Consider the following 26,230-nt stretch of genomic DNA (forward strand, 5'->3'; position numbering starts at 1 on the left):
ACTCAAACAAATTTACAAGAAAAAAACAAACAACCCCATCAAAAAGTGGGCAAAGGACATGAACAGACACTTCTCAAAAGAAGACATTTATGCAGCCAAAAAACACATGAAAAAATGCTCATCATCACTGGCCATCAGAGAAATGCAAATCAAAACCACAGTGAGATACCATCTCACACCAGTTAGAATGGCCATCATTCAAAAGTCAGGAAACAACAGGTGCTGGAGAGGATGTGGAGAAATAGGAACACTTTTACACTGTTGGTGGGACTGTAAACTAGTTCAACCATTGTGGAAGTCAGTGTGGCGATTCCTCAGGGATCTAGAACTAGAAATACCATTTGACCCAGCCATCCCATTACTGGGTATATACCCAAAGGACTATAAATCATGCTGCTGTAAAGACACATGCACACATGTTTATTGCGGCACTATTCACAATAGCAAAGAATTGGAACCAACCCAAATGTCCAACAACAATAGACTGGATTAAGAAAATGTGGCACATATACACCATGGAATACTATGCAGCCATAAAAAATGATGAGTTCATATCCTTTGTAGGGACATGGATGAAACTGGAAACCATCATTCTCAGTAAACTATCGCAAGGACAAAAAAACCAAACACCACATGTTCTCACTCATAGGTGGGAATTGAACAATGAGAACTCATGGACACAGGAAGGGGAACATCACACTCCGGGGACTGTTGTGGGGTGGGGGGAGGGGGGAGGGACAGCATTAGGAGATATACCTAATGCTAAATGACGAGTTAATGGGTGCAGCAAAACAACATGGCACATGGATACATATGTAACAAATCTGCACATTGTGCACATGTACCCTGAAACCTAAAGTATAATAATAAAAAAAAAAAAAGAAAAAAAAAAAAAACAATGGCTGGCCCTTAGGAGTTGCTCAAAAATATTTGTTGAAGGAACTGCAGAATGAAAAGTTTTCTTAGAATGGGTAACAGTATCTCTAACACACATTTTATTTAGTTTAAAATTCCTTAATACAAGAAGGTGTTACTCCTTAACCACTGCTGCAGCCATGACCGGACCCTCCTGATGTGGACGAAGCAGGTGGGGTGGCTGCTGGTCTGCTGTGGAGGCACCTCCAGACACAGGGCCCAGAGGGTGAGAACACTGGTGACATTAACGCCATAGCTGTGGCTTGGGACAGGGACTGAGAGGCAGCTCTCAGGGCACATGGGCATCAGCTTTCACGGGATCCTGTTCCCAGTCAGGCTGCACTGTTCTCCCTTGGGCAAGGGGACCCCAAACATCTCACAATGACAGCTTCTTCTCCAGGAGCTCCTTTATCATGACTGGATCTGCTCGGCTTTGTGTCGCTTTCCGGACCAACCCAATCAGTTTATTCACAGCTCTGGGGTTTCCCTTCTTCACATCCATTACCTAGAAAGACAGAAATTACTTAAGAGGAGAAAATGAAGAGACTCATGCCCCCAAATCCCAAACTAAGGCTTAAGTTTACTGAAAATTAAATTCCGCTTATTTCCACTAGTATTAGACATAAAATGAAGAACAGAAAAAGGGGAGGGGCCTAACTTCTGAGTAGGTTTCTAGGCTCCTGTTAAAGGAGATTTTTGCTACTCTGCTTTCTGATTAAAATGAGCAAGAAGTGATTGCCGAAAGCCAGAGTAGCTGGCACGTGGGAGCCAGGGCCCTCTCCTCTGGGACGCCACAATGACCGAGGACACTGAGTCTGGGGAGGGATAATCTTTCTGAGATGAATCACTGCGTCTAATCAGTGAGGACACCTCTCTCATTCTCAAGTGACGTTCTGCTGAAATGCGCGGCTTTCCTTCTCCCCCTGCTCCCCACCAAGAAGATCCCTTTATCAGAAAGCCGAGTCTTCCAGAGCGCTGGGCGGGGGGAGTGTGCTGTGTGGGCAGGGGGAGTGAGGAAGCCAGGAGGCGCTGAATTCCTATCAAACAGCCACTGACTGTTAGGGCCACCACGCAACCTCCTGCTCTGCAGCGTCTCCAAGGGTAATGACATGAAGATCTGCGCTCGGGTGCCACAGAACAAGCCCGAAACTACTAGCATGTCTTTATCAGTCACCACAGATGAGGCAGGAAGACGAGGCGGTGGAGGCCCGGTGAAGGCTAATTTTCCTTATCGAGAGCTCTTTACAGAGCTGTGAGTGTCCCCGGCAAGCTGATGGGTGGGTGGGTATTACTCTGAAAAAGATGCTGACAATTTTTTTCCCCACTGAAAAATATCTCTAGACAATATGATTAGACTTGGGGAGGGAGGGATGCCACTCGTTTTAGCTTTTATGTCTTGTGCTGTGCTTAAGAACACAAAATGACCTGGTTTTCAGCCACGCTCCTGTCAGGGATTTTCTCCACAATTTATAAATACTTTTCCCTTCTGCCTGTCTTCCCACCTCTTAGAAGCATGAAGCTGAAGTTCCTGTACTCTCCCTGCTCTGCAGGCACACCTGCTGGTTCTTTACTGGGAGGTCCTTAGGAAGTAGCGCTAACCACAACAGATTCGAAATGCCAACCCTGGGAGAGGGTGACACGCCTGGGAGGTCACAGCTTGGATTTCGTGAGCTTGCTGACACCCTTTTAAACTACACCTCCATGGAGAATAAACTCCAGGGGTGGCATCCTCCTTATAGGAAAAGTTGTGTTTTTCCAATATCCACCTATTTCATCTCTTCTGACCTTAACTAAAAAGATGACAATGAGGGAATTGTTGATGAAACTGGGCCAGCCATTCTTAGGAAGAGCCTCTGTGCTGCCACAGGGAGCGATGGCGAGGCTCTTGGGCATGTCCTGGGGCTGGCTCTGGCCCTCTCCCCTGCCCGAGATAGTCACCACTTGAGGATGGGCCTCCATCACTGAGTGGCAGAGCTGCTCCAGTGCCCCCTGGTCCTCCATCAGTTCAAGCTGCTTTTCTGAAACAATCTGCCTTGGAGTCTTGCCTTCCCTCTTCCACAGTTCCTCAAACACCTATGGGCCAGAGAAGGCAGAGGAAAGAGAAATGAGAAGTCAGCTCTTCTGCCAGCTCCATTTGCACTGCTGTGCTGTGTGGAGCCGGGGCAGGAATGAGCAGATTCAATTAAGACCCCACTGCCTGGGCCTGGCCCGAAGGGAAAGGGCACCTGGCTGCCCTGCCAGGGCCTTGGCTCTCCTGAGGCATCCCTGAGTACAGGGCTGGGGAACAAGGCCAGCTAGGTGGAATGAATGCACCCGGGGTCTCCTCCTGAGGCTGAAGTCTCCCTCAGCACAGGGTGTGAGAGGACTCGGGCCAGCCAGGTGCCCCCGTGCCCAGAGGGATGGTGAGTCCTGCCCGGCTGACTCCACACGGGAGGGGGGGCCGCAGGAGGTGTGGAGATGCCCATCACTCATGGGCGCCTGCTGACGGGAGTCAGAGGGCCAGTGATGGATCTGTTTCATGGCCGCCGAATTAATTGAGGTGACATTTTGGTGAAGGATGGGGCCACACAGCCTGCAGGAGGTAACCACGGTACTAAATAAAGTCCAGAAACAGCATGCTGGGAAAGATGACTTTAGGGGGGCAGGAAAGTAGCCCCGTAATGAAGACACAAAATGGCAAACAACTGAAAACATAAATTAGAATCCACAGGGGCCGCCTGGCCTACCACATTCATCTCCTACAGGTAGAGCCGGACCCAAATCAGAGTAGGATAATGAACGCTAATGGTTAGTGTATTTTTTTACTTAAAAAATGACAACAAATCCCCAAACTCATCAAACCCAAGAAAAAGGAAACCATTTCCAAGGAAGGCATTTCCTAGGGTAGCTGTTTTCCTCATTCCTTGTCTTCTAGTGAAAGCAGGAATTGGGGGCGGGGAAGAGGGCTTCCTCTGTTGGTCTCCCGCCGGCGCCACCTCTGTCCAGCCCACAGTCATGACTGAACACTTAACATGGTGGCCCTTGGTGGCTGAGAATGGGCCAACCAGGAGCCATTCCTCCTGGAAAAACAGAGCTCTTCCATAATTAGCACGAACAGCAAAGCAAATAAAAGGGAGATGCTCTGAGTCTCAGCAGGGCTCAAAGTCTTCCCCAGTCTGAATCAAAACAAACCACAAATACTTATCACTGCTGGGACAGGCACTGTGCCTTCAGCCTGGTGCCTCAGAATGTGCGCTGTGACTGTGGCCAAGGAGGTGTGCTTGGCAGGTCCTGGGTAAGCTCCCTACAGGGCACCCCTCTGCCATTGCCTGACTGCTCAGGAAAAGCCTGGCCCTGCTCTTAGAAAAATACAGAACGCACATGCCTCCAACTCAATTCAGCAGATATGTACGTGGCTGACAATGAGGAAACCACTGGGAGAAGGTGGGCACAGAAGCAGGAAGAAACTTCCTCACTCTCAACATGCTTATCAGTGGAGTACTGGCAGCAGAAGCACTGGGGACCTGGATGGCGTTCCACGGAGCTGCCCTGTAAGTCTGAAGAGTCCGTCTGCCCCCTTTCTCTGACACGTTTATTTTTTGAACTAGGACTTAAATTTTAAAAATCATTTTCTAATGATAAAAGTTAATACACATTCACTGCAGAAAATATAAGGAAATACAGGAGAGATCAAAGTAGATCACCGGAATTCCCATTTTCTCAAGAAAACCAATGTTAATATTTTGGTGTTTTTTCTTCCCATATTTTTCTTTCTGTTTTATTAACATACTTGTGATCATAACGTATATTCAGTTTGTGTCCTGCTTTTTATCTTTTATCATTTATCACAGAAGTACTTTCTTTTTTTTTTTGAGATGGAGTCTCGCTCTGTCGCCCAGGCTGGAGTGCAGTGGCGCAATCTCGGCTCACTGCAAGCTCCGCCTCCCGGATTCACGCCATTCTCCTGCCTCAGCCTCTCCGAGTAGCTGGGACTACAGGCGCCCGCCACCACGCCTGGCTAATTTTTTTTGTATTTTTAGTAGAGACGGGGTTTCACCGTGGTCTCGATCTTCTGACGTCGTGATCCGCCCGCCTCGGCCTCCCAAAGTACTGGGATTACAAGCGTGAGCTACCGCGCCCAGCCAGAAGTACTTTCTTAATAAAAAGATCTAGTACCCATCAGATGTATTTATCATAATTTAATTATCCCCTCCTCGTAGATATCTAGACTTTGACCAGTGTTGATTTTGTTCATCTGCACAGACTCCCAAAAAAGCTCCTAGCTGAAAACCTGGCTCAAAACAGAAACCACCTGTAAGGACTTGCTCATGAAAAATCTACACAGCAGTTCCCTCCAGGAAAACCAGGCGGACAAGCAGCCTGTGCCTGGAAGTAGGCGGGGCCGCTCCTGGGTCTGCCTCTGCAGACACAGACCAGGGAGCGATTTCTCTGCGCCTGTGGTAGCTGCTGCGGCGGGAAGCACACGGCAGACCCTGAGCAGGCTGGCCAGCGAGCCAGCCTCTGCCTGACCCACAGCTCGAATGCTGGCTGGATTTGCCTGGGCGGAGTGGCGGAGTGGTTGGGGATCACTTCCAATCACACCATTCACAAGGAGAAGCAGTGCACCTCTAGGACAGATGCCTTCAAACGCAGAGGCTGGCTGCTCCCCCAGAAGGAGGGCCAGGCGGGGTGGTACCAAGCAGTGATGCTAGAGAAACTTCAGCAGCCTCCTGGAACACATGGGAGCCTGGTGGCTGAAATGTCCTTTCCTCCCAGAGTTAGAATACATAATGTTAGTTAACTCCACAAATTAGTGCAGTGGCCATGACAGTCGAGGCCCCCAGTCCCCAGCCCCCTAGGCTTATACAACAGACACCGGTTGTCCCATCCTCTGCTCAGTCCTATTTAAGACAAGGATTGTGCACTCCTGGCTGGAGTCCAGGAGGGTGAGAGCCACTGGGTGGTAGTGGCACGGCCCTGTCTCCAGGCCAGACTCTCCTGCTCCTGGCCCTCTTGACGCTCCGAGTGGCCTCTGTGGCTGCCGAGCCCTGTGCTGCAGCATAAATCCTCAGCTTTTGTCTGTGTTTAATCACACCCTGAGAAGTGATATCCAAGTGCAACTGTTTCCAGCCAGGAGCGCAGCTCCCAGGCCCTGCTGCTGCCTACCCAAGACAAACAGACGTAACAAGGAATTTCTAGCACAGTACTGGTCCTCTGTGTTAATAAATGGCCGACCAGGAGTACTGGGTAATGCAAGCTGGGAACTCCCCATCACACACAGACACTGGAGCCGGCTCTGACACATGGGGCAGAGACTCGGCCTTTGGTTCCCTGAGGACTGAATTTACACACCCTCTTAACTGCCACCCGTTTCTAGCTAAAGCTATTTTTGAAGTATCTTGAAGGAAAGCACACAAGCCTCTAACCTCTCCTTGCCTGTCCTGGGTTTCCAAGGTCAGGATATGGAGGAAAGACCTGTTCAAGGGACATGGCAGGGAGGGAGCTGTGACAGTTACAGAGAAGGGGAGTCCCCTTTTTGGTCAAAGGCAAGTATTGTGAGAGGTTACTTTTCTAGAAAGGCACACACATCAACCCAAGCCCCTAAGAAAGCGGGGCCCAGTAAACTGTCCAGATAACTGAAGCACTAAAAGAGAGAAAAAGACATCTAGTCATTTGTAATACAGCTTTGGTGCATGATATATAACATTTTGTACATTAAAAGGTTTTTGGCGATTTCTCTTTAAAGCAGACCACAAAGTAGACAAGAGATTGGTTATTATGGAACGCTTGTGTGTTAAACGCGATTTCCATCTCTGAGGCACCCAATTCCAGAAACGTTAACTGGATGATCCTCAGGGGATGGTGGATCATCTGCATGTTTCCAGATGGGTACGAAGGATCTCCTTCGTACACCTACACCCCATACGATTTCCCTTGAACCATGACTGACCAGCTGTCTGGACAACATCAAGGGCGAGTCACAAGAGGCTTGGGAATCCTGGGAGGCTGTTTTCAAGTTAGCTGTAACTCTGACAGTTTGGGAGTCTGATGTGTCCACGCTGACCCTGTCTTTAGTGAGGGGAGGAGATGGGGTGCCACCTGCCACTTCAATACACAGCCTGGGTCTTGTGAGGGGCACACAGGATGCTTTTGTCTACAGTTCCCAGGAGATAACTGCTCATGATGATATATAATTTCCCAGCTTCTATTTCTGATTCTGAAGAACAGGGCTGCTTTGTGGCAGCAACCTCTTAACTCCCCTGGCTCTGGGGTGCTGAAGGGATGAGGTTTGTAAATGTCGGGAGCACTGACAGGACACCTGGGAGGAGGGTGCAGTGAAAGGCAGAAGGAATGAAGATAATGCACAAGGAAGTGGGTGAGAGACAGGCAGATTCATAACCAATTAGAGCACAAAGTGGGAGGTTCTTTGGAATTTGGAATTCTGCTCTCAGGACAGCATTCTTCTTTCTGTGTGTCTGTCATCCCTAGGAGTCAGTCACTCAGTCACCTTTCTTCCTTATCCCCTGGTCATCTATCTAATCACTTAATGGAGCCTCTTCCAGTTCTGCCAGAGGCAATACCAATAACCAGTAGGATCAGAGAGTCTCTGTTCTGGCTCACAGCTTTCTAAAACCCAAGCCATGCTTGGACTCTTCTATTAAATTTGGAAAAAAATATCTGTAACACATTTTTTCTTTTTTAAAAAAGTACACTATAAGATACAAAAATATTCTCAACAGATTATAGAAATGCAAATCAAATCCTCCCTGATACGACTTCACACCCACTAGGATGGCTATAGAATCAAAAAGATGGACAATAACAAGTGCTGGTGAGGACACGGAGCAACTGGAACCTGGCACACGCAGGTGAGACTCTAAGATGGTGTGGCCATTTTAGAATACAGTCTGGCACTTCCTCATTATATGAATGAAACACAGCATTACCATATGACCCAGAAATTCCATTCCTATAGGTATACACCCAGCCTATGTGCAAAAACTTGTACATGAATGTTTAAGGCTGCATTATTCCTAATAGCCAAAATGTGGAAACAACTCAAATGTCCATCAACTGACGAATGGACAGACAAAATGGACTGTGTCCATACAATGGTGGAGGGGCTCGGCAGACGAGCAGCCCCATTTAGCCCTAAAAAGGGGTGAAGGACTAATGTGTGCCACAACACAGATGTAATTTTCATAAAATGTCCAGATAAAATAAAAATAAATAAATAACACAAAGTCAATAAATAGATAAAATATCCAGATAAAATGTTCAGGACACTATATAATAAATAATAAGAAATAAACTAAAAAAAAGTACGCCGTAACTTCAGTTTTTGAAAGTCTTTTTTTTTTTGAGATGGAGTCTCGCTCTGTCACCCAGGCTGGAGTGCAGTGGCGCGATCTCGGCTCACTGCAAGCTCTGCCTCCCGGGTTCACACCATTCTCCTGCCTCAGCCTCTCCGAGTAGCTGGGACTACAGGCGCCCACCACCACGCCCAGCTAATTTTTTGTATTTTTAGTAGAGACGGGGTTTCACCGTGGTCTCGATCTCCTGACCTCGTGATCCGCCCGCCTCGGCCTCCCAAAGTGCTGGGATTACAAGCGTGAGCCACCGCGCCCGGCCAGTTTTTGAAAGTCTTTATTGCTATACTTCCTTCCTCCCTCCTCCCCCTTCTTCCTTCATGATGTTCATCTAATATTAAAGGTAGTTATTTCAAGGTGGTAGAACCTGAGAATCTTTGTTTTTCTACATTACTTATATTTTTTAATCAACATATATTACTTTCCCCCAGAAAATCAGTAATTTCCTAAAAACAGAAAACAAAAGGTAGAAAAACCCCAAGGCAATGATACATAACGGGAACCCCCTTAAGCAACACACACTAGACACCCTTCTAGCCAGGCTTGTATTTTCGCTTGACTGTCTCACAGAAGCCACCTCCTTTAAACATGCTGGAAGCTGATAAAATCTGAAAGCGTCCCTACATCTGAACCCAGCTGTCAGCGTCTTCCAACATTTTCCATTTCTTCTTACTGGAACTATCTTATTCACCGCACTAGGTGTTTTGTTCTGTTGTGTTGTGGGGCAGGATGAGTAGGAAAAGGGGAAGGTTTTTCCCTTCTTTCATTTCACGTACAATAATTCATGTGTTCTTCTATATATATATAGTTTCTTGCCTTATTTTAATAACGATCTAGCACCAGTGGCTACTACCTACCCTGTGTAAGCACATGCCATCTGGATTCTGTGCCTATCACTCTACAGAAGCTCTTCTCTTAAAAAAAAAAAAAAAAGAAAAAAAAAATATATATATATATATAGTGTTTTTTTCTGCCCTCAGGCCATCGAATCTTCCTGCAACTGCTGAGCATTGTCATAAACATTTGTATTCCCCTGACATCCAGACAAGCAAGAGCCTTTCCCAAACACGGTGAGGTCCCTGTAGTTGACAGCCTAACTCGAGGTGGGTAAACAGAGCTTTTATTAGTCCTGTCTCCAGTTCCACAGCACCCAGCCCGGTGCACGCGCTATGGTGCGTCATAATTATCCCAAAGCAGCCACTTTCCCCAAGCCTCCCTTTGTAACCTGCCACTACTGTCGGTTCAAATAAAGGTTACATGCAAAAGGCACCATTAAAATAACATTAAACTTCTGGCTGAAGCATTGACAGCTGCGATCTCTGAAGCTGAGATGAGGCAGCTGCCTTGGTGTTCTTGATCTTTCTGGTTATGTGTTTTTTTTTTGTTGTTTTTGTTTTTTGAGACAGACTCTCGCTCTTCACTCAGGCTGGAGTGCAGTGGCGCAATGATCTTGGCTCACTGCAACCTCCACCTCCCTAGTTGAAGCGATTCTCCTGTATCAGCCTCCCAAGTAACTGGGATTACAGGTGCCCGCCACCACACTCAGCTAATTTTTGTATTTTTAGTAGAGACGGGGTTTTGCCATGTTGACCAGGCTGGTCTCAAAACTCCTGACCTTGTGATCCACCCGCCTCAGCCTCCCAAAGTGCTGGGATTACAGGCATGAGCCACTGTGCCCGGCCTTCTGGGTATGCATTTGTAAGAATTTTCTGAATTCCACGAGTCTTTCACCCGCCCAGCACTTAGGCAGAGGTACAGACAGACAAAAGCCTGCTTAGGATGATGCTATTTTTCTGAGTTTTCACACACTGGGCATGTCTGTAACATTTTATCTACAAAGTGCACAGTCTGACTTCACCCTCCTTGCTGAGGACTCTCCAAGGGCAACCATGCAGCAGGGAGAAGGGAGCCCTGGGACTGGCTGGGAGGCGGTGTGGGGGTGGGAGAAGAGCCCCAGCAGGCTGAGAGCTGAGCTGAGGCTGCCTTGGGCACGAGGGAAAGTTCTCAGGTATAAAAGGGCTAGGGGAGACATGTCAGGCGGAGATGTTCAGGGCAAGACCAGACAATAACTATTTCCCCAGGTTAGCGATGATGACGAGAAGCAAACTGCCTGCATTGCACATATTGGCTTCATATCCTTGCTAAATAAAATGTTTCTACCTTTCAGCATCAAAAACATTACTACTAGCATTTAATACTTCCATGATGAAAGTCATTCAGTGATGGCATTTGGGTGTCACAGAAAACATTTCTTGGGACAGTGGCACAGTCAGAAGCTGTCGGGAGTGTGGACATACCTGTTTAGCTGCTGATGAAGAAATCGTTCTGCTGTCCAGCAGGTCAAGAAGCTCAGCGAGTGCAGAGGGTGTGACAGGACTGGTGGCCCCCAAAAGAGAAAACACATTTACATTGCACACTGTCAGGGCATCAATGAATGGCTGTTCAGAATCAGAACACTTGCTCTCGTGGGGGTAAATATCAGACCCACGCCTAGGGATGAAAACAGCAGGCCAACTGGGCTCTCTTTTATTTTATTTATTTTATATCTTAGGATATAACAAATTTTTGTGACTAGTGTTCTTTCACCACCCAACAATAACAGCTGTTTGGCAGAAGTTGTAGCAACAGACAACTGCTCAGTGTAATTAGTCAAGAAAAGGAGGTGGCTGCAAAATTCATGAACCACAACAGGAAAGGGAAAACAAACTCCAGTAATTAAATATTTTCAACTGAAAGATCAGCCTAAAAATTACTTTAAAAAAAAAAACCAGCGAACAAAGTCACGTTTCTGAGTGTTTCTGTGCAAATATAAATTCCTTTAAATTGTAAGAGATTTTCTGCAAGGGAACACAATGACTACCAGCCACATTTTCATTCATTCTCAGGAACCTGATACATAACTCTCTTCTCCAGGCTCACACAGCTTTCTGGACACAAAAGGGCCTAGAATCCACTATACCTATATTTCTAGGATGTGACTTATTTGCCAATATCCTATGATATAAAAGGTCAGGGGCACCCAAGCATAGTGAAACAGCGAAGTGTCATTAATTCACTTGAAGGTGAATTAATGGTAGGGGTGAGTACCTACATTATGGAAAAGACAACAGTGAATTACAAACTATTTCTTTTAAAATGTATGGTTTTCTGACTTCTAAATACAGGTTGAGTATACCTTATCTGAAATACTTGGGACCAGAAGTGTTTCCAATTTTGGATATTTTTGGATTTTGGAATATTTGCATTATACTTGCCAGTTTAGCATCCCTAATCTGAAAGTCTAAAATCTGAAATGCTCCAATGAGCATTTCCTTTGCGCACCATCGTCAATGCTCAAAAAGTTTTAGATTTTGAAGCATTTTGGATTTCCAGGTTAGGGATACTCAACCTGTATTTACAGCAACTAGGCTCATGAAATGCTGTCTATCTGAGATCATTTGGGGACTGGTTTTAAAAAGGTAGGAATGACATCAATAGCACATTAGTGTTACACTGTGTAAATGAGGGCTTCTGAAATGCCTCATGCCACTTGAAAACATCTTCTATTTAAGTCTTGGTTCCCATCATGCACAATTAATTTCTTTGGATGTGCTTAGAAAATACAAAGGAAACTACAACTTAGTCCCTATGCCGATTCCCCGGGCTCCAAACCAACGGAGTGCGCGTTAACCAGGTGACTTACTGTACTCTAATTCAAGTGCAGTGAAACCCTATTGGGGCTGTCCACTTAAAACAGCTGATGTACAGAGGCAGCCCATCATCCTTTAAGTGTCTGTTTATCCCAAAGTATGACTAAAAGGCAATTCCAAGTGAAACTTAGGTTTGGAGTTTCTGTGCCTGGATGTTCTGCAATCCTAGAAAATACAAGGCCCATTATCTTAGAATGCAGACTGTGTGTAGAACCCATAATAAGCACTGAGGTGGAACTGGATTTCTTGAGCGTGCAAAAGATAAGGTCCCTAGCCCCATACGAGTCGATGATTGCCTTGGTCTGTTTGGGCTGCTCTAACAGGTTAGTACCAAAGACGACGTGGCTTATAAACCATGGAAACTTTATTTCTGCTCTGGAGGCTGGGAAGTCCAAGATAAAGGTGCTGGCAGATTCCATGTCTAGTGAGGGTCCACTTTCTCACTGGTGGCACCTTCTTGCTGTGTCCACACGTGGTGGAAGGAGCGAGGGAGCTCTCAGAAGTTTCTCTGATGAGGGTGCTAATCCCACTCATAAAGGCCCCTCCCTCACGACCTAATCGCCCACCAAAGGTCCCATTTCCTCACACCATCACCTTAGGGGGCAGGATTTCAACACAGGAACTTGGGGGAGGATCCGAACATTCAGACCACAGCAATGACATAAAAGATGTAGGGGTGGAGAGGGACAGAAAAGGAACACAAAATAACTAAAAATAACGTCGCCTTTGAGAAATTCATCTAAGGAGCTTAATTCATCAGTTGGGTCATAAATTTAGACTACAAAATCTTTCCACTGACGTAATCACACTTGGGATTTCTCCATCACTTTTCTGTCCCTACAATGCCTGTTACACAGTAGGTCATCATATTTGTGTCACAGGCTTCCTCACACCCATAGGATGTCTGGCAGACTGCACATGTTAATTCCACATATGCCAGGGCTAAACTTGAGTCAGACGATGACAAAGATCAGTACCTGTCACACAGACCCTGAAAGACCCCACTCATTGGCTAAATAAATAAACCCTCAGACTCAACACGCAATGGCAGCAGCAGCACAGGCCACTAATTTGCTGCTGTCAGGTAATACTGGTTTCCGGACAGTGAATGCGTCTCCGCTGAAGAAGAAACTGACACCGCATCCTTCAGCTCTGTGTGCTGCTCTTTTCCCTCCCATTTTCTGAGGCCGCGGTTTGACAGAGGAGGGGAAAGGGGCTCTTTCAAAGCTCCAAAATTTGTCCAGTCCCTCAGAGCTCATTCAGGATCACAGCTGCATCTCCTGCTTGGATGGGAGCAGACAACACTGGTGCTTCTACAACCACCCCCGACCCCCCGTGAACCGTGCTGCCTGTCCCAATCCCCAGGCTTATCTCAGGCCCAAAGTCCACCTTCTCTGCTTCTGTTAAAACAGGATGCAAGAAGAAGGAAGACAATGGGACTTGGGCCTCCAGGTGGTACCTGCGCCTCCAGATGGTACCTGCTGTGCACAAGGATTCTGTGTTCACCTCACAGATTTTGCAGTACCCCTAGCTGGCATCCCACCAAGCGCCTGTTCCAGGCAGCCCCCTTCTGCTCCCCTCCTCTGCACATGCCCTCACCTCCCATTTCACAAGGACATCAGCTGAGCCACGGTCGAGAATTTTCTAGGGCACGCTCCTCCTCCTCTTCCATCAAACAACCCCTCCACCCCTGCTCAGAACCCCAGTCTTTCCACTCCTCCGAACCAAAGATGCTGGTTTCCCGTGTCCTGTGGCTTGAATCTCACAGCTTCACAAATGCTCTGACCATCCCTGTCTTGACAATGCCTTTGGCTGACCTTGCAGTCACTTGCATCTGCCCAGTTTCTTGCTTTATTTTAACAATAATGATCTAGCACCAGTGGCTACTACCTACCCTGTGTAAGCACATGCCATCTAGATTCTGTGCCTATCACTCTACAGAAGCTCTTCTCTTAAAAATCACCGCCCTCGCTTGTGGCCAAACATTCAGCTTCTCCCCATCCCGCTGCACCCTGACTCCTGGGGCTGCACCGAAAGTTCCTTGTGAAACCCCCTTCTTAGGCCTCTGGAATCTCCTCCTCTTCCTTGCCTGTCCCTCTGTTGCTCCTTGCCAGTTCATGCCAGGTGGCTCTGGTGCCCTCTTGCTGGGTCCTCTGACTTGACCCCTAGCCGTGAGGAGGATGCTCAGGGCTGCCGCTGCTGCCTCAGGTCCCATTTCTCTCCCTGGCTGACGTCAACCACGTCCTGAGAGGCCCCGTTCACACCCAGACAATGTGCTCTAAACCAGGACGGCAAACTTCTGGAAAGAGCTAGGGTGCGCATATTTGAGGCTTGGTGAGTGCCCTCTGTCACATATGCTTCTTTAACAAAGATAAAAGCAATTCTTAGTCACAGGCTCTACAGAAACAGGCCAGAGGCTGACATGCTATAGTTTCCCAATCCTTATCCTAAGCCAAACTTGTCTTCCTCACAGACCAGCTCCTCTGCATTTCCCACCACCCATCTTCTGTCTCCAATGACAGCACCATGCTTCTAGGTATCAGAATGCAGATTATCATGTTGTCTTTGCTTTATTCATCACCTACTCCCTGAAAAATCTAGTACCTTATTACCAGATCCTAGTGATTCTTCCAAACATTAATTACAGCCATCCTTCCCTCTGCATTCCCAACACCACCACTTCTGACTTGCTGTGGGTCTGGCCACAGTGAGCTCAACAGGTTTCCAATGCTTGCAGCCCATCCTTGGATGCTATCCTACATTTGATGCTGTGGGACACATCTTTCTCTTGTCTCCAGTCCCTTCTTGGTTTAAAATCCTTCCCTGCTCCAGTGCTCAGGAATTGTTGTCCGCAGCTCACCTGAAACACTGGGGCACTCAACTGGCTTGGACAACTGGATAGCTGTACCTGCCTAGTTTTACCACAAAATACGTGCTCAGGAAATTTACAATGTCCACTTTCTTAACTAACCAAATCTGTTACTCATAATTCAGAAGCTGTTAACCAAATAAACCAACCTTTCAAGCAATATACTCAATTAAAAAGCCAAGTTCAACAAGAGGTTGGACCCTTCAAACATCGGTCTTCTGAGAGGTCTTTAAAGATGAATGCTAATTCACATAATCATTCTCTACCAATTTGATCTCCAGAGTGTTCCTTGCCTGGGTATCACTATGAGACTATAGCTAGTTTTGCAGCTACTGCCCTTCTAAGCTCTGGAAACATTAGCCCTAGTAGCTGAGGCTGTTCATTAATTAATGTTTGCTCTATGGGCAGCCTAGTATAGCAGTCCAGCTAAACATTCTTTGAACTGTGTAGGAAAAGAGCTGCTATGATTTGGTTTTGGCTTCTCAGTCCTTGTTCCATTTAAACTGTAAAACAACTGTTGCCTGATTCCTCTTTACTTGATTTTGGAACAACCAAGCCTACTTTTATTTAGAATTGGGTACCCTTCACTTCTTAAAACTTTACTGCTTATGAACTTCTTGGGTAAATACCAGGAACTCCAGGTCCACTCAACAGGCTAATTTATCTGTCAGCTCCTTTAGAGGCCACCAAAATGACTGTTAAACCCCTAACTTCACAGACCAACATATAAAGAAGCCGATCACAAGCCAGGTGACTTGGCTTCTAGTCTTTGTGGCTGTGCCATCTGAGACAAGTCACCTTATTTCCTAGGGCCTCCGTTTCCTCGTCTGCTAAATGAAAGAGGTGAAGATCCCTAAGGTCTCTTCCAAGACTAAAGTTCAGCAATTCCACACATTTTAACCAACAACATAGAAAAACCGTAAGTTTAAAGCTAAGAAATTTCTATTTCCTCCAGAAGCACAAACACGTCATCTTCTTGGAGCTTTTCTGCAATCTTCTGGCTGGTGTGAATCTCCCTCCTCTCTGTTTCCACTGCACTGTGTCTACTTCTAACACTGGAAGCATCCCATTCTGCCTTGAATTAAAATTCTGATGCACAAGTTCTAGTCCTCCCCAGGAGGCTGACAGCACCTGTGGGGCTAGAACCGGGACCTGGTCATCCCCCACACACCGCAGAGTGGGGCTCTGCACCTGATGGGTTCACGGCTGAATCTTCCTGACGTTCCAGAGGCCCCCTATTCCAGCTCAGCTCTGGCTCTGCACACAGCCACACCTCTTGGCCGCTTTCCACCCTCTGCTCCTGCAAGCTACGCTCCTCTCCTTCCCAATCATGCCAGTTCTTTGCCACTCCTGCACCTGGGCTCCAGGTAGGCACCGCCCTCTCCCTCACCAAATCCTGTCCAGCCTTGAGGGCTCTGGTAGAGCTGTATCCCATCCATAAACTCTTCAGCACAGCTCCTGCCGCCACAGAACGACCACAGCATTTTCAGCACCAACAGCAGAATTTCTGAATGGAGAGGGCAAGCCCGGGTGAGGGATGAAAGACCAAGAGGCAGGCCGGGTGCGGTGGCTCACGCCTGTAATCCCAGCACTTTGGGAGGCCAAGGCGGGTGGATTACTTGAGGTCAGGAGTTCGAGACCAGTCTGGCCAATATGGTGAAACCCTGTCTCTACTAAAAAAATACGAAAATTAGCTGCGTGTGGTGGCAGGTGCTTGTAATCTCAGCTACTCAGGAGGCTGAGACTGGAGAATCGCTTGAAACTGGGAGGTGGAGGTTGCAGTGAGCAAAGATCGTGCCACTGCACTCTAGCCTGGGTGACAGGGTGAGACTGTCTAAAAAACAAAACAAAACAAAACAAAAAAAAAGATAAAGAGGCAGCAGATGCCACAGGAGTTCAGGAGGGTGGCAGGTGCTTTGATATTTAGCACAGCACCCTGGCAAAGAGAAGGTGGCTAACACCGAGGCCCACAATGTGCCAGGCACTGTGAATTTTCCCCTCAAAAGCTCTCTGAGGCACGTCCTGCCATTTTCATTTTACAGTGAGGAAACTGAGGGTCAGAGGGGGAACTCATGCAAGCCGAGCAGCCGAGTCGGGAAGGGAACTAACACCCGGGCCACACTAACACATGGATGTGTGCATTCATAGCCAGCGGCTGAACATGGAGTTGACACCATCTAGAGTTAACTTATTTGAGCAAACAACTGTTGGGAGTTATTTGTCAATATCTGTCTGTCTTCACTCACCGGGATGCTGCTGAGACAATGACACACCCACCAAGCCTGGGCTCCCCCTGCCCCAGGACCTTGCAAGGGACCTGCTACCTGCCTGCCTATGTGCTCCGAGGGAACTCTCTTCCTGACGCCCCACAGTGACACCTATTGCTCACTCTTTCCTTCTTGAAACTTGCCTTTCCCTTGGCTTCTGTGTCACCAGCCGCGCCCCCCCCCACCCCCGCCCCCGGTTTCCTGGTTTTCCTTCTCCTTCTGTACCATCGTGCCTCCATTTCCTTCTCTGCCCACGCTTCCCAGTTAAAGGCTAGAGAGCCTCAGGTTTGTTCCCCAGCCACCCTGGCATGCTGCACCCACCCTGAAAGTTCTCATCTGTCCAACAGCTCCAAGTACAGACGCTGCTAAGTCCATGTTCCACTTATGCTGTGCTGTGTCCCTGGATTCCCCAAACTCTCATGCCTAGACTCACCTCAGATTTCTCCACGTGCTGTTCCCCACGCCCGAAACACTTTTCCGTGTCAACCTTGGCCTGTCCCTGCTCATCCTCTCCTCAGGTCTTAGCTTAGCTGCTACCTTCTTCCCCTCTCAGAGCACCCTTGTCACTGACTGTAGCCACCAGCTTCAAGGCTGCCTGTCCTTTGATTCAGGGCCGGTGTCTGTCCCGGGAACTGTGCTTCCCATGCTGGGCACAGAGCTTAGCACACAGCAGAGGCTAAGTGAACATGAGCTGAATAACGAACCAACGAGAGAACTCTCAACTGCAAACCTCCCCAAGATCTTATCAGCTGCAGACTCATAGATCTTGCCTACTTGTTAGCCCCGTGGGGGCGATGTCTGTCCTACAGGCAGCTCAAAGTCAGCACGTCTGAAATGGAATATGGCATCTTCCCTCACCCCTGGCCTATAAAGTTTATTCCTTTTCCTTTAGCTCCTCCTACATTGAAAAAGTCTGCCCTCTGTTTCACCTCTGCCCAAGCAAGAAATCTGGAAGTTGTGCCAATTGAGATAATTGCTCTCAACCTGGCCTAGCTCACTTCAGCTCAGCCGCTGCCACCTTGGCTCAGGCCTGGGCATTTCTCATCCGCATTCCTGAAAGAGGTTCCCAAATGGAATTCCGGCTTCTACTCTGCTCTCAGATGCTGAGTATTTGTGTCCCACCCCAAATTCCTATATTGAAGCGCGATGGTTTTAGGGGATGGGGCCCTGGAGGAGTAATGAGGTCTAGAAGAGGTCACGAGGGTATGGTCCCCATGGTGGGAATGGGGATCCTGTAAGAAGAGACCAGAGGGCCTTCTCTCCCTCCCCGCTTCCTGTTTCGCCCCTCAACTCCTGCCTGCCATGTGAGGACATCTGCGAGCCAGGCAGAGGGCTTCACCCAGGAATGCATCGGCTGGCACCTGGATCCTGGACCTTCCCCACCTCCAAAATCATGGGAAAGACATGTTGCTGAAGCCACCCAGTCTGTGGAATGTTGTTATAGTGGCCTGAGCTGAGTGAGACACACTGCATTTCCTCAGTGTGAAACTGGTATGAGCTTGTAGTCTATGGCTGTCAAGAGCTGGTGATAAAGGCAGACACAGTTCTCCAGGTGGCCCTTGGTCATCTCCGCGGCTCTGTCCCTACCATTCCCACCTGCCTGCCTCCGGCCCCTGCAGCTTCTGGCGTTCCTGAGCCTGCTGTGCTGCTCTCTGAGCTTCGCACTCTGCTTTGTCTGCACGATCTGTCCCTCCCACTGCGGGGCGCTCTCCCTAGTGCTTCAGGGCATGGCTAAACGTCCCCTCCCGAGGGGAGCCCTGGTTGGTTCCCCAGCCTCTGTTCAGCTTCCCTTTTTGTGCATTCCCAGCACCCCATGCATGCTTCTGGCACAACAGGATCACCCTGGGGTGGCTGTTTCCCTACACATCTGTATCCTCCACAAGTTTGTAAATGTCTGTCTCATTCATCTTCGTGCCCCCAACCTCTGACACAGTGCAGAGGACACAGTGTACAGTCACAGATTTGAAGGAATAATACATTTTTACATGGGCTAGAGAACATATTTAGAATGTGGAATCCACAGGGGATGTTTGTGTCATGTCAGGATATCCTGAGGGAGAACAGGGGTAGCCAAAAAATGGACCTGCCCTATTTCCAGCACTTCTGGACAGAGCTCATCACAAAGGAAGAAAGAAATCCCAGACCTCACTCACCTCTCACTGACAGCGAGGTTCTGTTGCTTTAAATAGCCCAGAAAAGTGTTGAGGACCCAACTAGTCACCCTTTTTGGCTCTGCCCTAGTTTCTTTCATCACATTTTGGAAGAACTCCAGTAGGCCGACTTCGTTCTGTTAAAAAAAAAAAAAGAAAATTACATAAAGCCTCCCCAAAAATGAAAGATCAGCATTCTGAAGGCAAATCTGAAACTGTCACCCTTTGCCTCCTCTGAGACAGCCACTTTTTCTTTGCTAAACCATGAGATGTCACCAGAAAATTCTGATCACTTTCAGCTAATGACAACTATTCTACTACTGTCAGTGTGCATTTACATAGCATTTTCTCAAAAGGATAAACACATTTTAGAGAGCCCTGACTTTGCAGACCGGAGGGACGGTGAAATTCCACATCCCCCAAACTCACTTGCTTTCTCCGTGTCTGCTGTGTGTAACCTGCAATCTCCATTCCTGAGGTGTACACTGGGCCTAAAATGTTTGGCCTGACTTTAATTCCCCTTTTCTTTCCAGGCCTGTCCTCTGCTGAAGTCCCAGTAATTGCTAGAAAAGAGGGTAAAAAACAAAGCAAAATCAAGAAAGAACAAACAGAATATTCTACCTCTGAAAAATCAAAAGTGGATCATACCTGTACTGATTTTCACATCATGACAAGAAGTAGACAGGAATGGTTCTGAAATGTTTTCAAAATGAGGGAGAACATGGGCACATGTGACCTACTTAGGCCACTTAATAACAGGTGGAGGGGGCAGCAGCCTCCCAGCCTTCTGAGCTGGGCCAGGTACAAGAGGCCCTGCCTCTCACCGTATTCTGGGAAAATGATCAGCTGGAGACTTGTGTCATCAAGACTGTACCACTTCTCCCCCTCTGAACTGTCAGCCCTACGAGTCACGGCCACGCTCTCCCTGTTCACAATACAGCTACAGCTAAGTCCATGCTGGGCCATGGCAGCTGCTCAGTATTAGGTTGGTGCAAAAGTAACTGCAGTTTTGCCACCTTTCAATGGCAAGAACCGCAATTACTTTTGCACCAACCTAATATCAGCAGATGGAATTGGTGTCTCCCATCAGCATGTATGTGTGTTGGAAATCACACACAAGCACACATTCTTATCATACCATGTTCACCTTTAAATACTGCAACTGCCACAACTATGCATATGACCAGCCCTGAGGCACTTACCAGGTTCTATACTACAGCCTGCTGCCAGTTCAGATAGTTTTGACACAATCAAGAAATTTAGCTAAGTCCATCCCTACTATTTCAATAAGAAACATAAAAACTGTGCTGCTCAGAAAGGGAAGGCTGAAATTTCCAAATTCAGAGGATATACATTTTAAGTAGTAGATTTCCCTTATCCATGGAAATTCAAATCAAACTACACTTTTCTTGAAATATTCCTTTTAAGTTCACACTGCACCTAAGGCTCCTACCCGTGCTCCTTTCTGAGACCCTTCATTAACCAAAAGAATTTTCTGGAAAAAATGAGATACTGGGAAGAAGCAAGATATACTGACAAAAGTGCTCTCCAAGTGTAGCTATTGTAGCTGCTGGAATACACACACGGGCACAGCAGAAATTCCATAATAATAAAAAACCCCACATGTTCTTTGTAACAGATAAATTCTCTGGTGACAAGCCTACTGAATAATCGTGTAATCATCTCTTGAATCTCTTTTCAAGCCAGTGCTGTTATTCTGCTCATGCTAAACCAGGGCAGAGGCCACCTCGGCAGCCCAAGCTTGACTACAGATAAAGGCAGAGCCAGGCAACTTGAAGAGGAAGTTCTGCTTAACTTATGGAAAAGTATTCAAACTTCCACAATAGTACACAAATCACTGGGGAAGGAGAAAACTGCTACCTGGCCCAAATCAGACGGGCAGAATTCCCTTTGTTCTAACCCAGACAGGCTGGCCCACTGGTAAAGTGAGCTGTCAGGAGAACTCTTTGCTTTGCCAGGGAAAGGGTTTTCTAAATCCACCTAGAAATATTGCACTTAAACTCGCAGGCTTGGCTGAGTTGCTGGGACGTGATGAATATCTATTCCTCTACCCTTGGGTGTTTTTTTTATTGGATGGATAACACGGCAAGTCAGATTTCTGTTTGTCTTTTCATGTCAGTGCTGTGATGAAGCCTCTCTGAGCTGGAACTGTACTTCACTAGGGGATACATAGTTTCAGTCCACAATTTAAAGCAGACAAGAAAATCTGTGGTGGTGATGGGGTGAGCTATAGGGAGCGGGGCTGAAGGAGGCTGAGCCGCAGCCACCCAGGGAATGATGGATCAATAAAAGCTGCACATGGGCTGCCTGCTCTGCTCTTCATAGCAGAAGCCGCTTCTCAGGGAAGAAACACACACATTCTAGTTTCCTCGTCTTCTTAGTTTTTCCATGAGATTGGCAAATGCTAATAAGCTTGGCACGAATCTCAGAGTCTCTGGTGAACATGTCAGTGCAGCCATCTGGTTTTCTCAGAAAAACAGTGAGCTGGTAATTCCCTTACATAAAAATCATATGAAGAGCAACGCAGAAAGGCCACAGCATTAGGGGACCTTTAACGTCCTCCTCAAAAGCAACAAGCAAGCATTCGACTCAGGATGAATCTACCCTACATGCGACAGAACTGCAACTTCAGCGACACAGACAGTCAAGTCCCCTGGCTGACTGCGACTCTAATTGTTCCTTCAGAGATGGCTAAAGCAGCAGGCATGAGCGGTCCTGTCTTTTGTGTAATACCTGCCAGTCCTCACAGCTCTGTGACTGGGAAGCATCTTTTTCACATTTTAATCAAATTTCCCAAAGCACTGAATTACACCCAGAGCCAGTACTGGCTCCGCCTCTCAGATGTTAACAGGAACCCTTGATTACTAATGATTTGTCAGGTGATCAATGCTGGTGTGAGGCAAAGCAGAGGGACCTGCTCACCACCACTGCCTGCTTAGGGAAGGAACCTCAGTCTACCCTGCACTAGGCCCTGGAAGCAACCTGCCTTGAAGCGGTCTTCTGCATCCTACTTTCAGAGATGATCAAATGCAAATACTGGAAGACTCTCCAGTTGGAACAGGATGAAGGCTGATTTCTCAACTGCATTTCTTGTTCTAAGTCACACACCCTGTGAAGCTGATGATAGGCCAGAAACGAGGTGGACTATATTTATTTATGAGAAGGAAACCTGATAGAGCCAGCTGCCCAGTGGCAGACTCAGAGAAGGAAAAGCAGCCCAGAAGAATGCAAGTTGAGGAACAGCTGGTTATGTGACAGGGAGCGTTCCGACAGCTACAAGGGACCCCAGATGAGCCATTCTGGGCTAGTCAAAGGTGCTCAAGAGTATCTGCTAAATATCTGCTAGACACAGAGCTCAGAACCAGGCCCTGTGCGTGGCTGCGTGAGGCTACTGCCGCTGCTGAGGACAGTGATAACCAGAGTTACAGCAGCAGCGGTGATGGGCACCAGGCACTGTCTACGCACTCTCTCCACATTACCTCAGTTCATCCCAACAACAACCCTCTGAGCTCAGAGCTCTCAGGACTTTTACAGATGAGGACACGAGGCACTAACTTGCTTGAGGTCCCACAGCAAGAGAGCACTAGAACTAGGACCAAACCTCTGCGGTTTGTGCTTTTAACCTCTGCGTGGCACTGCCTTTGAGGAAGGAAAGGTCATGGTCTTTGCCTGCCTGGGACCGAAACTGAGCACCGAGGAGAGCCAGGTGCAATGGGAGGCAGCCAGCTCATCTGAAGAAAGTGCTTTCCCACACTTCCATTATTTTATTTGAGAGCTGCCAGCTGTTCAAAGGTTCTTAACATATTAAAAATGTTGCAAGGAAATTAACTTTGAAATCAGAAGGAGAAAATGGCAGGTTTACTTCCTGCCTTTGCCAGTGTACACCTAGGCCACGTGGCACTCAGCTGTGGCATGACACACACCTGTTCCCAGACCAGGAAGGAAGACAGCTGCACGCCCACTGCACAGGCCATACAGGGTTCCAGAGATGGAGGGCAGCCGGAGCTCCTCTGCGGCTCTCCTGCCCCGCCTTGCCTCTGCATCCCCTCCCCACACTACTGCTGCCCCAGAAAAGGTCCTGCGAGCACACCCAGACCTGGACATTGCACAATCCTGAACAAGACAAATCTTGTTATTTCTCATATTGTTTTATGAGAAATATGAGAAATATCTCATATTTCTCATACCAATTAAGCATATTGTATTTTATTTATTATTGCATTCTAATTCCTCTAATAGGGTAACTCCTACCTAACTGGGCAGGTCATGCCTGTGATGGGAGCTGCTGACTATACAGAGGCTCTGCATCTGCAGATGGAACCACAGGGGTTTCCACTGGACAAGGCCCTCCCACGTCACAATGTGTTATTTTGTAAAGGCACACACTGGAATTGCATCCATCCCCTTTGCGGCGGGGGTGCTGGGGTGAGCAGCTGCTGAGCATTTGTGCAGACGCTGGAGGAGGCTCATCACCTGCGTATCAACGCAGGCTCTGCTGTTTTATTATTCCTGTGGATTTGGTCATTCTTATAAAGTGAGAAAAACAAAACTCAAATACAACAGCTATGTAAAAAAATGGCCCTGAAAATAACACCAAATGTTAGTGCTGGGGATGGCAATGAAGCAAAGAGGCCCAGGACAGCGATGGCTCTCAGCCAGAAAGCAGGCGTCAGGGCAAGGCTAAGGACTGGAATGTTCAGTGGGGCGGTGGCTTGGGTGGGTGATGTGAATCGGTGCCCCTTATGCTTTTCACAGAAACAAGAAGCTGCTGCAAAAATCTTTCAGCGAGTGCTCCTGTGAACAGAAAAATTACTCATTTACAGAGGCCTCGTCAGTGGAGAAAACAAACGAAAGTTAATTGGTGGTGTGAGGCTGGCACAGGAAACACGACCCCCCCCTCGAGAGTGCCAATGCAGAACCTCCACTGCTGCTGGCAAGAATACAGAGATCTGCAGAGGCTCTGAAATGGACCCACAAACACCACAGGTGTGTTCTCCCAAGGAACACAGAACTAGGGGTCCAGGGCCCTGTTTTGGTGCCCACAATTTTTATTCCTGGGTCATTTCCCCAGCAGGGCTTGGGAGCCCCTAAAATCTGAGCAAAACTTTGGTCCCAACCATTTCACTTGTGCTGTGTTCCCAGCAAAGCTGGAAAGTAGACAGATCTTGAGTTCAACTCAGGCACCAGTTCCATTCAGGGGATATTCAGACTAATGTGAAAATGACTTTACATCCTCCGAGATGCAGTAACTCCAGGGGAGATGCTGAAGGAAACCAATTTGGGAATAACAACTTCCCCCGAATAATCAAAATCCAAATAATTCAGGTACTACAAGCTGACAGCAGACTGGCACCGCTAAAAGACTACCTGCACGAATGGGACACAGGCAGTGTGTTGTCAAGAAATCAATTCCAATTGTAGTCACATTCCAACGCACCTAACACCACCACTGTCAAATCGTCCCCACATGGAAGGAACCTGAGTTGCTCAATAGGAGCTTTCTGGCTGGAACTTAAAAACAGCAACAGAGGCAGTGAGGATTTGCTCCTTTCCTCCAAGATCTGCCTGAAACCTCAAATAATATATATTTATCCTGAAAAGGAAATTATTCCACAGGAAATTGGGCTTTGGTATGGATTGGGGACAGAATCCCTGTGGGTCCCCAAGGCTGGCACTCAGGACTTTACTCCTCCCTGCACTGTCTCCCTACTGGGCAGGATCCTGAGGTGTCACACGGCTCTGAGCCCAGAGCATCTTCCCCTCCAAAAGCTCCTCATCCCTTGCATCCAAAAGAAATGAACTGCTGGTTTTACAGAAGTAGAGTTAGATGATACATCTTTTTATTCAACTTTACCAGAACAAAACATTGGTTATTTTTCTAGTGTATAGAGTCACTGTAAAAGCACCCTTAAGCTAGCGAGCACTGAATGCAGTTTTTATAAAATGAAGAATAAAATCAATTTTGAAAATTGCACAGAGCTGAAATATGGTGCCTGACGATGTTGACCAAATAGATTTTCCTTCAACAGTAGTTAGAAGGTGAGTACTTTGCACCTCAGTAAGTCTGGCCAGTCTAAAACCAGTCAATATGTTTTTAGATATTATTAGCTTTAAAGTAGTATTACATATGGGATATATAGATATTTATCATGGAAAATTATTTTATAGACAATTCATCCAGAAAGCAAACCTGGTCATTTCTAGCTTACTAGCCACTTAAAGGAAAATTCTTGAAAAACAATCCACTTAACAACCAGCTGTAGTCATGATATCTTTTCTGTTTCTTTGTTCCTTGGAGACACCTTAACCTTTTCCATGATGTCAGAAACAAAGGATTATGATTTTAAAAGTGGAAGAATCAGCTGGAGAGAATGAAGTTGTATAAGTAAGATGACACATCCTGAGGCTGACTATAAAGACAAACACAAGCATACGGCAGCCCAGGGTGCTGACTCGAGGGCTCGCAAGTACATCTTCCTACAGTCTCACTGGGGCCATGTTGGATGTTTCTACAGCCCTGCCTTTCGTGGCTCTCAATGAACTGTTTTAGCACGTTGCTTGGTGTCAACACTCTTCTCCCTGGCGGCATATTCTTGGGAGTCTGCTTTGCTATATTTAGGCTTTTTTAGATTCAGTGAAGATTTGGCTGTGTCTGTCATCTTTGGGGTAAGTGAGTCATCGCCCCCTCTTTCAGCTGGGGAGGGAAACAGCTCTGGTTACCCTGCAGAGCCCTCCCAGCTCCGAAGTGTCAGAGGTCAGATGTGGAATCAAGGGTGTCCCCGAGTCAGTGTTTTAACTCAATGCCCTGTAGGGCTGCTCCGGAGAGACCTGGAAAAGCTGAAGCACTGACATTTGGAACTAGCATCCAGCACTGCAGTCAGAGGTGGCAGGCCCTCAAGAAACACTCAACTCGGGATGCTCTGGCTTCCTCCACTGAGATCTCCCACAGATGAGCTTCAGATCTTCCCAT

General features: G+C 47.4%; 1 protein-coding gene across 3 annotated transcripts in view; it reads right to left on the bottom strand.

Annotated features, from left to right (window-relative positions):
• Positions 1-962: 962 nt before the first annotated feature.
• Positions 963-26,230, bottom strand: part of GATB (glutamyl-tRNA amidotransferase subunit B) — an 81,226-nt gene continuing 55,958 nt past the window's right edge. For 2 of the 3 annotated variants that reach the window (XM_003257836.4, XM_030816240.1), the window contains 4 exons: positions 19,243-19,376; positions 10,562-10,640; positions 2,854-2,988; positions 967-1,420 (listed from right to left, as the gene is read on the bottom strand). In XM_003257836.4, coding sequence (XP_003257884.1) covers positions 1,292-1,420; positions 2,854-2,988; positions 10,562-10,640; positions 19,243-19,376 — 477 coding nt within the window. In that variant the 3' untranslated portion in view covers positions 967-1,291. Of the gene's footprint in view, positions 1,421-2,853; positions 2,989-10,561; positions 10,641-19,242; positions 19,377-26,230 lie in introns of all 3 variants that reach the window. The other variant, XR_004031040.1, reaches the window with a different exon arrangement.

Source organism: Nomascus leucogenys, chromosome 7b, assembly GCF_006542625.1.
Source record: "Nomascus leucogenys isolate Asia chromosome 7b, Asia_NLE_v1, whole genome shotgun sequence".
NCBI classification, from domain to species: Eukaryota; Metazoa; Chordata; class Mammalia; order Primates; family Hylobatidae; genus Nomascus; species Nomascus leucogenys.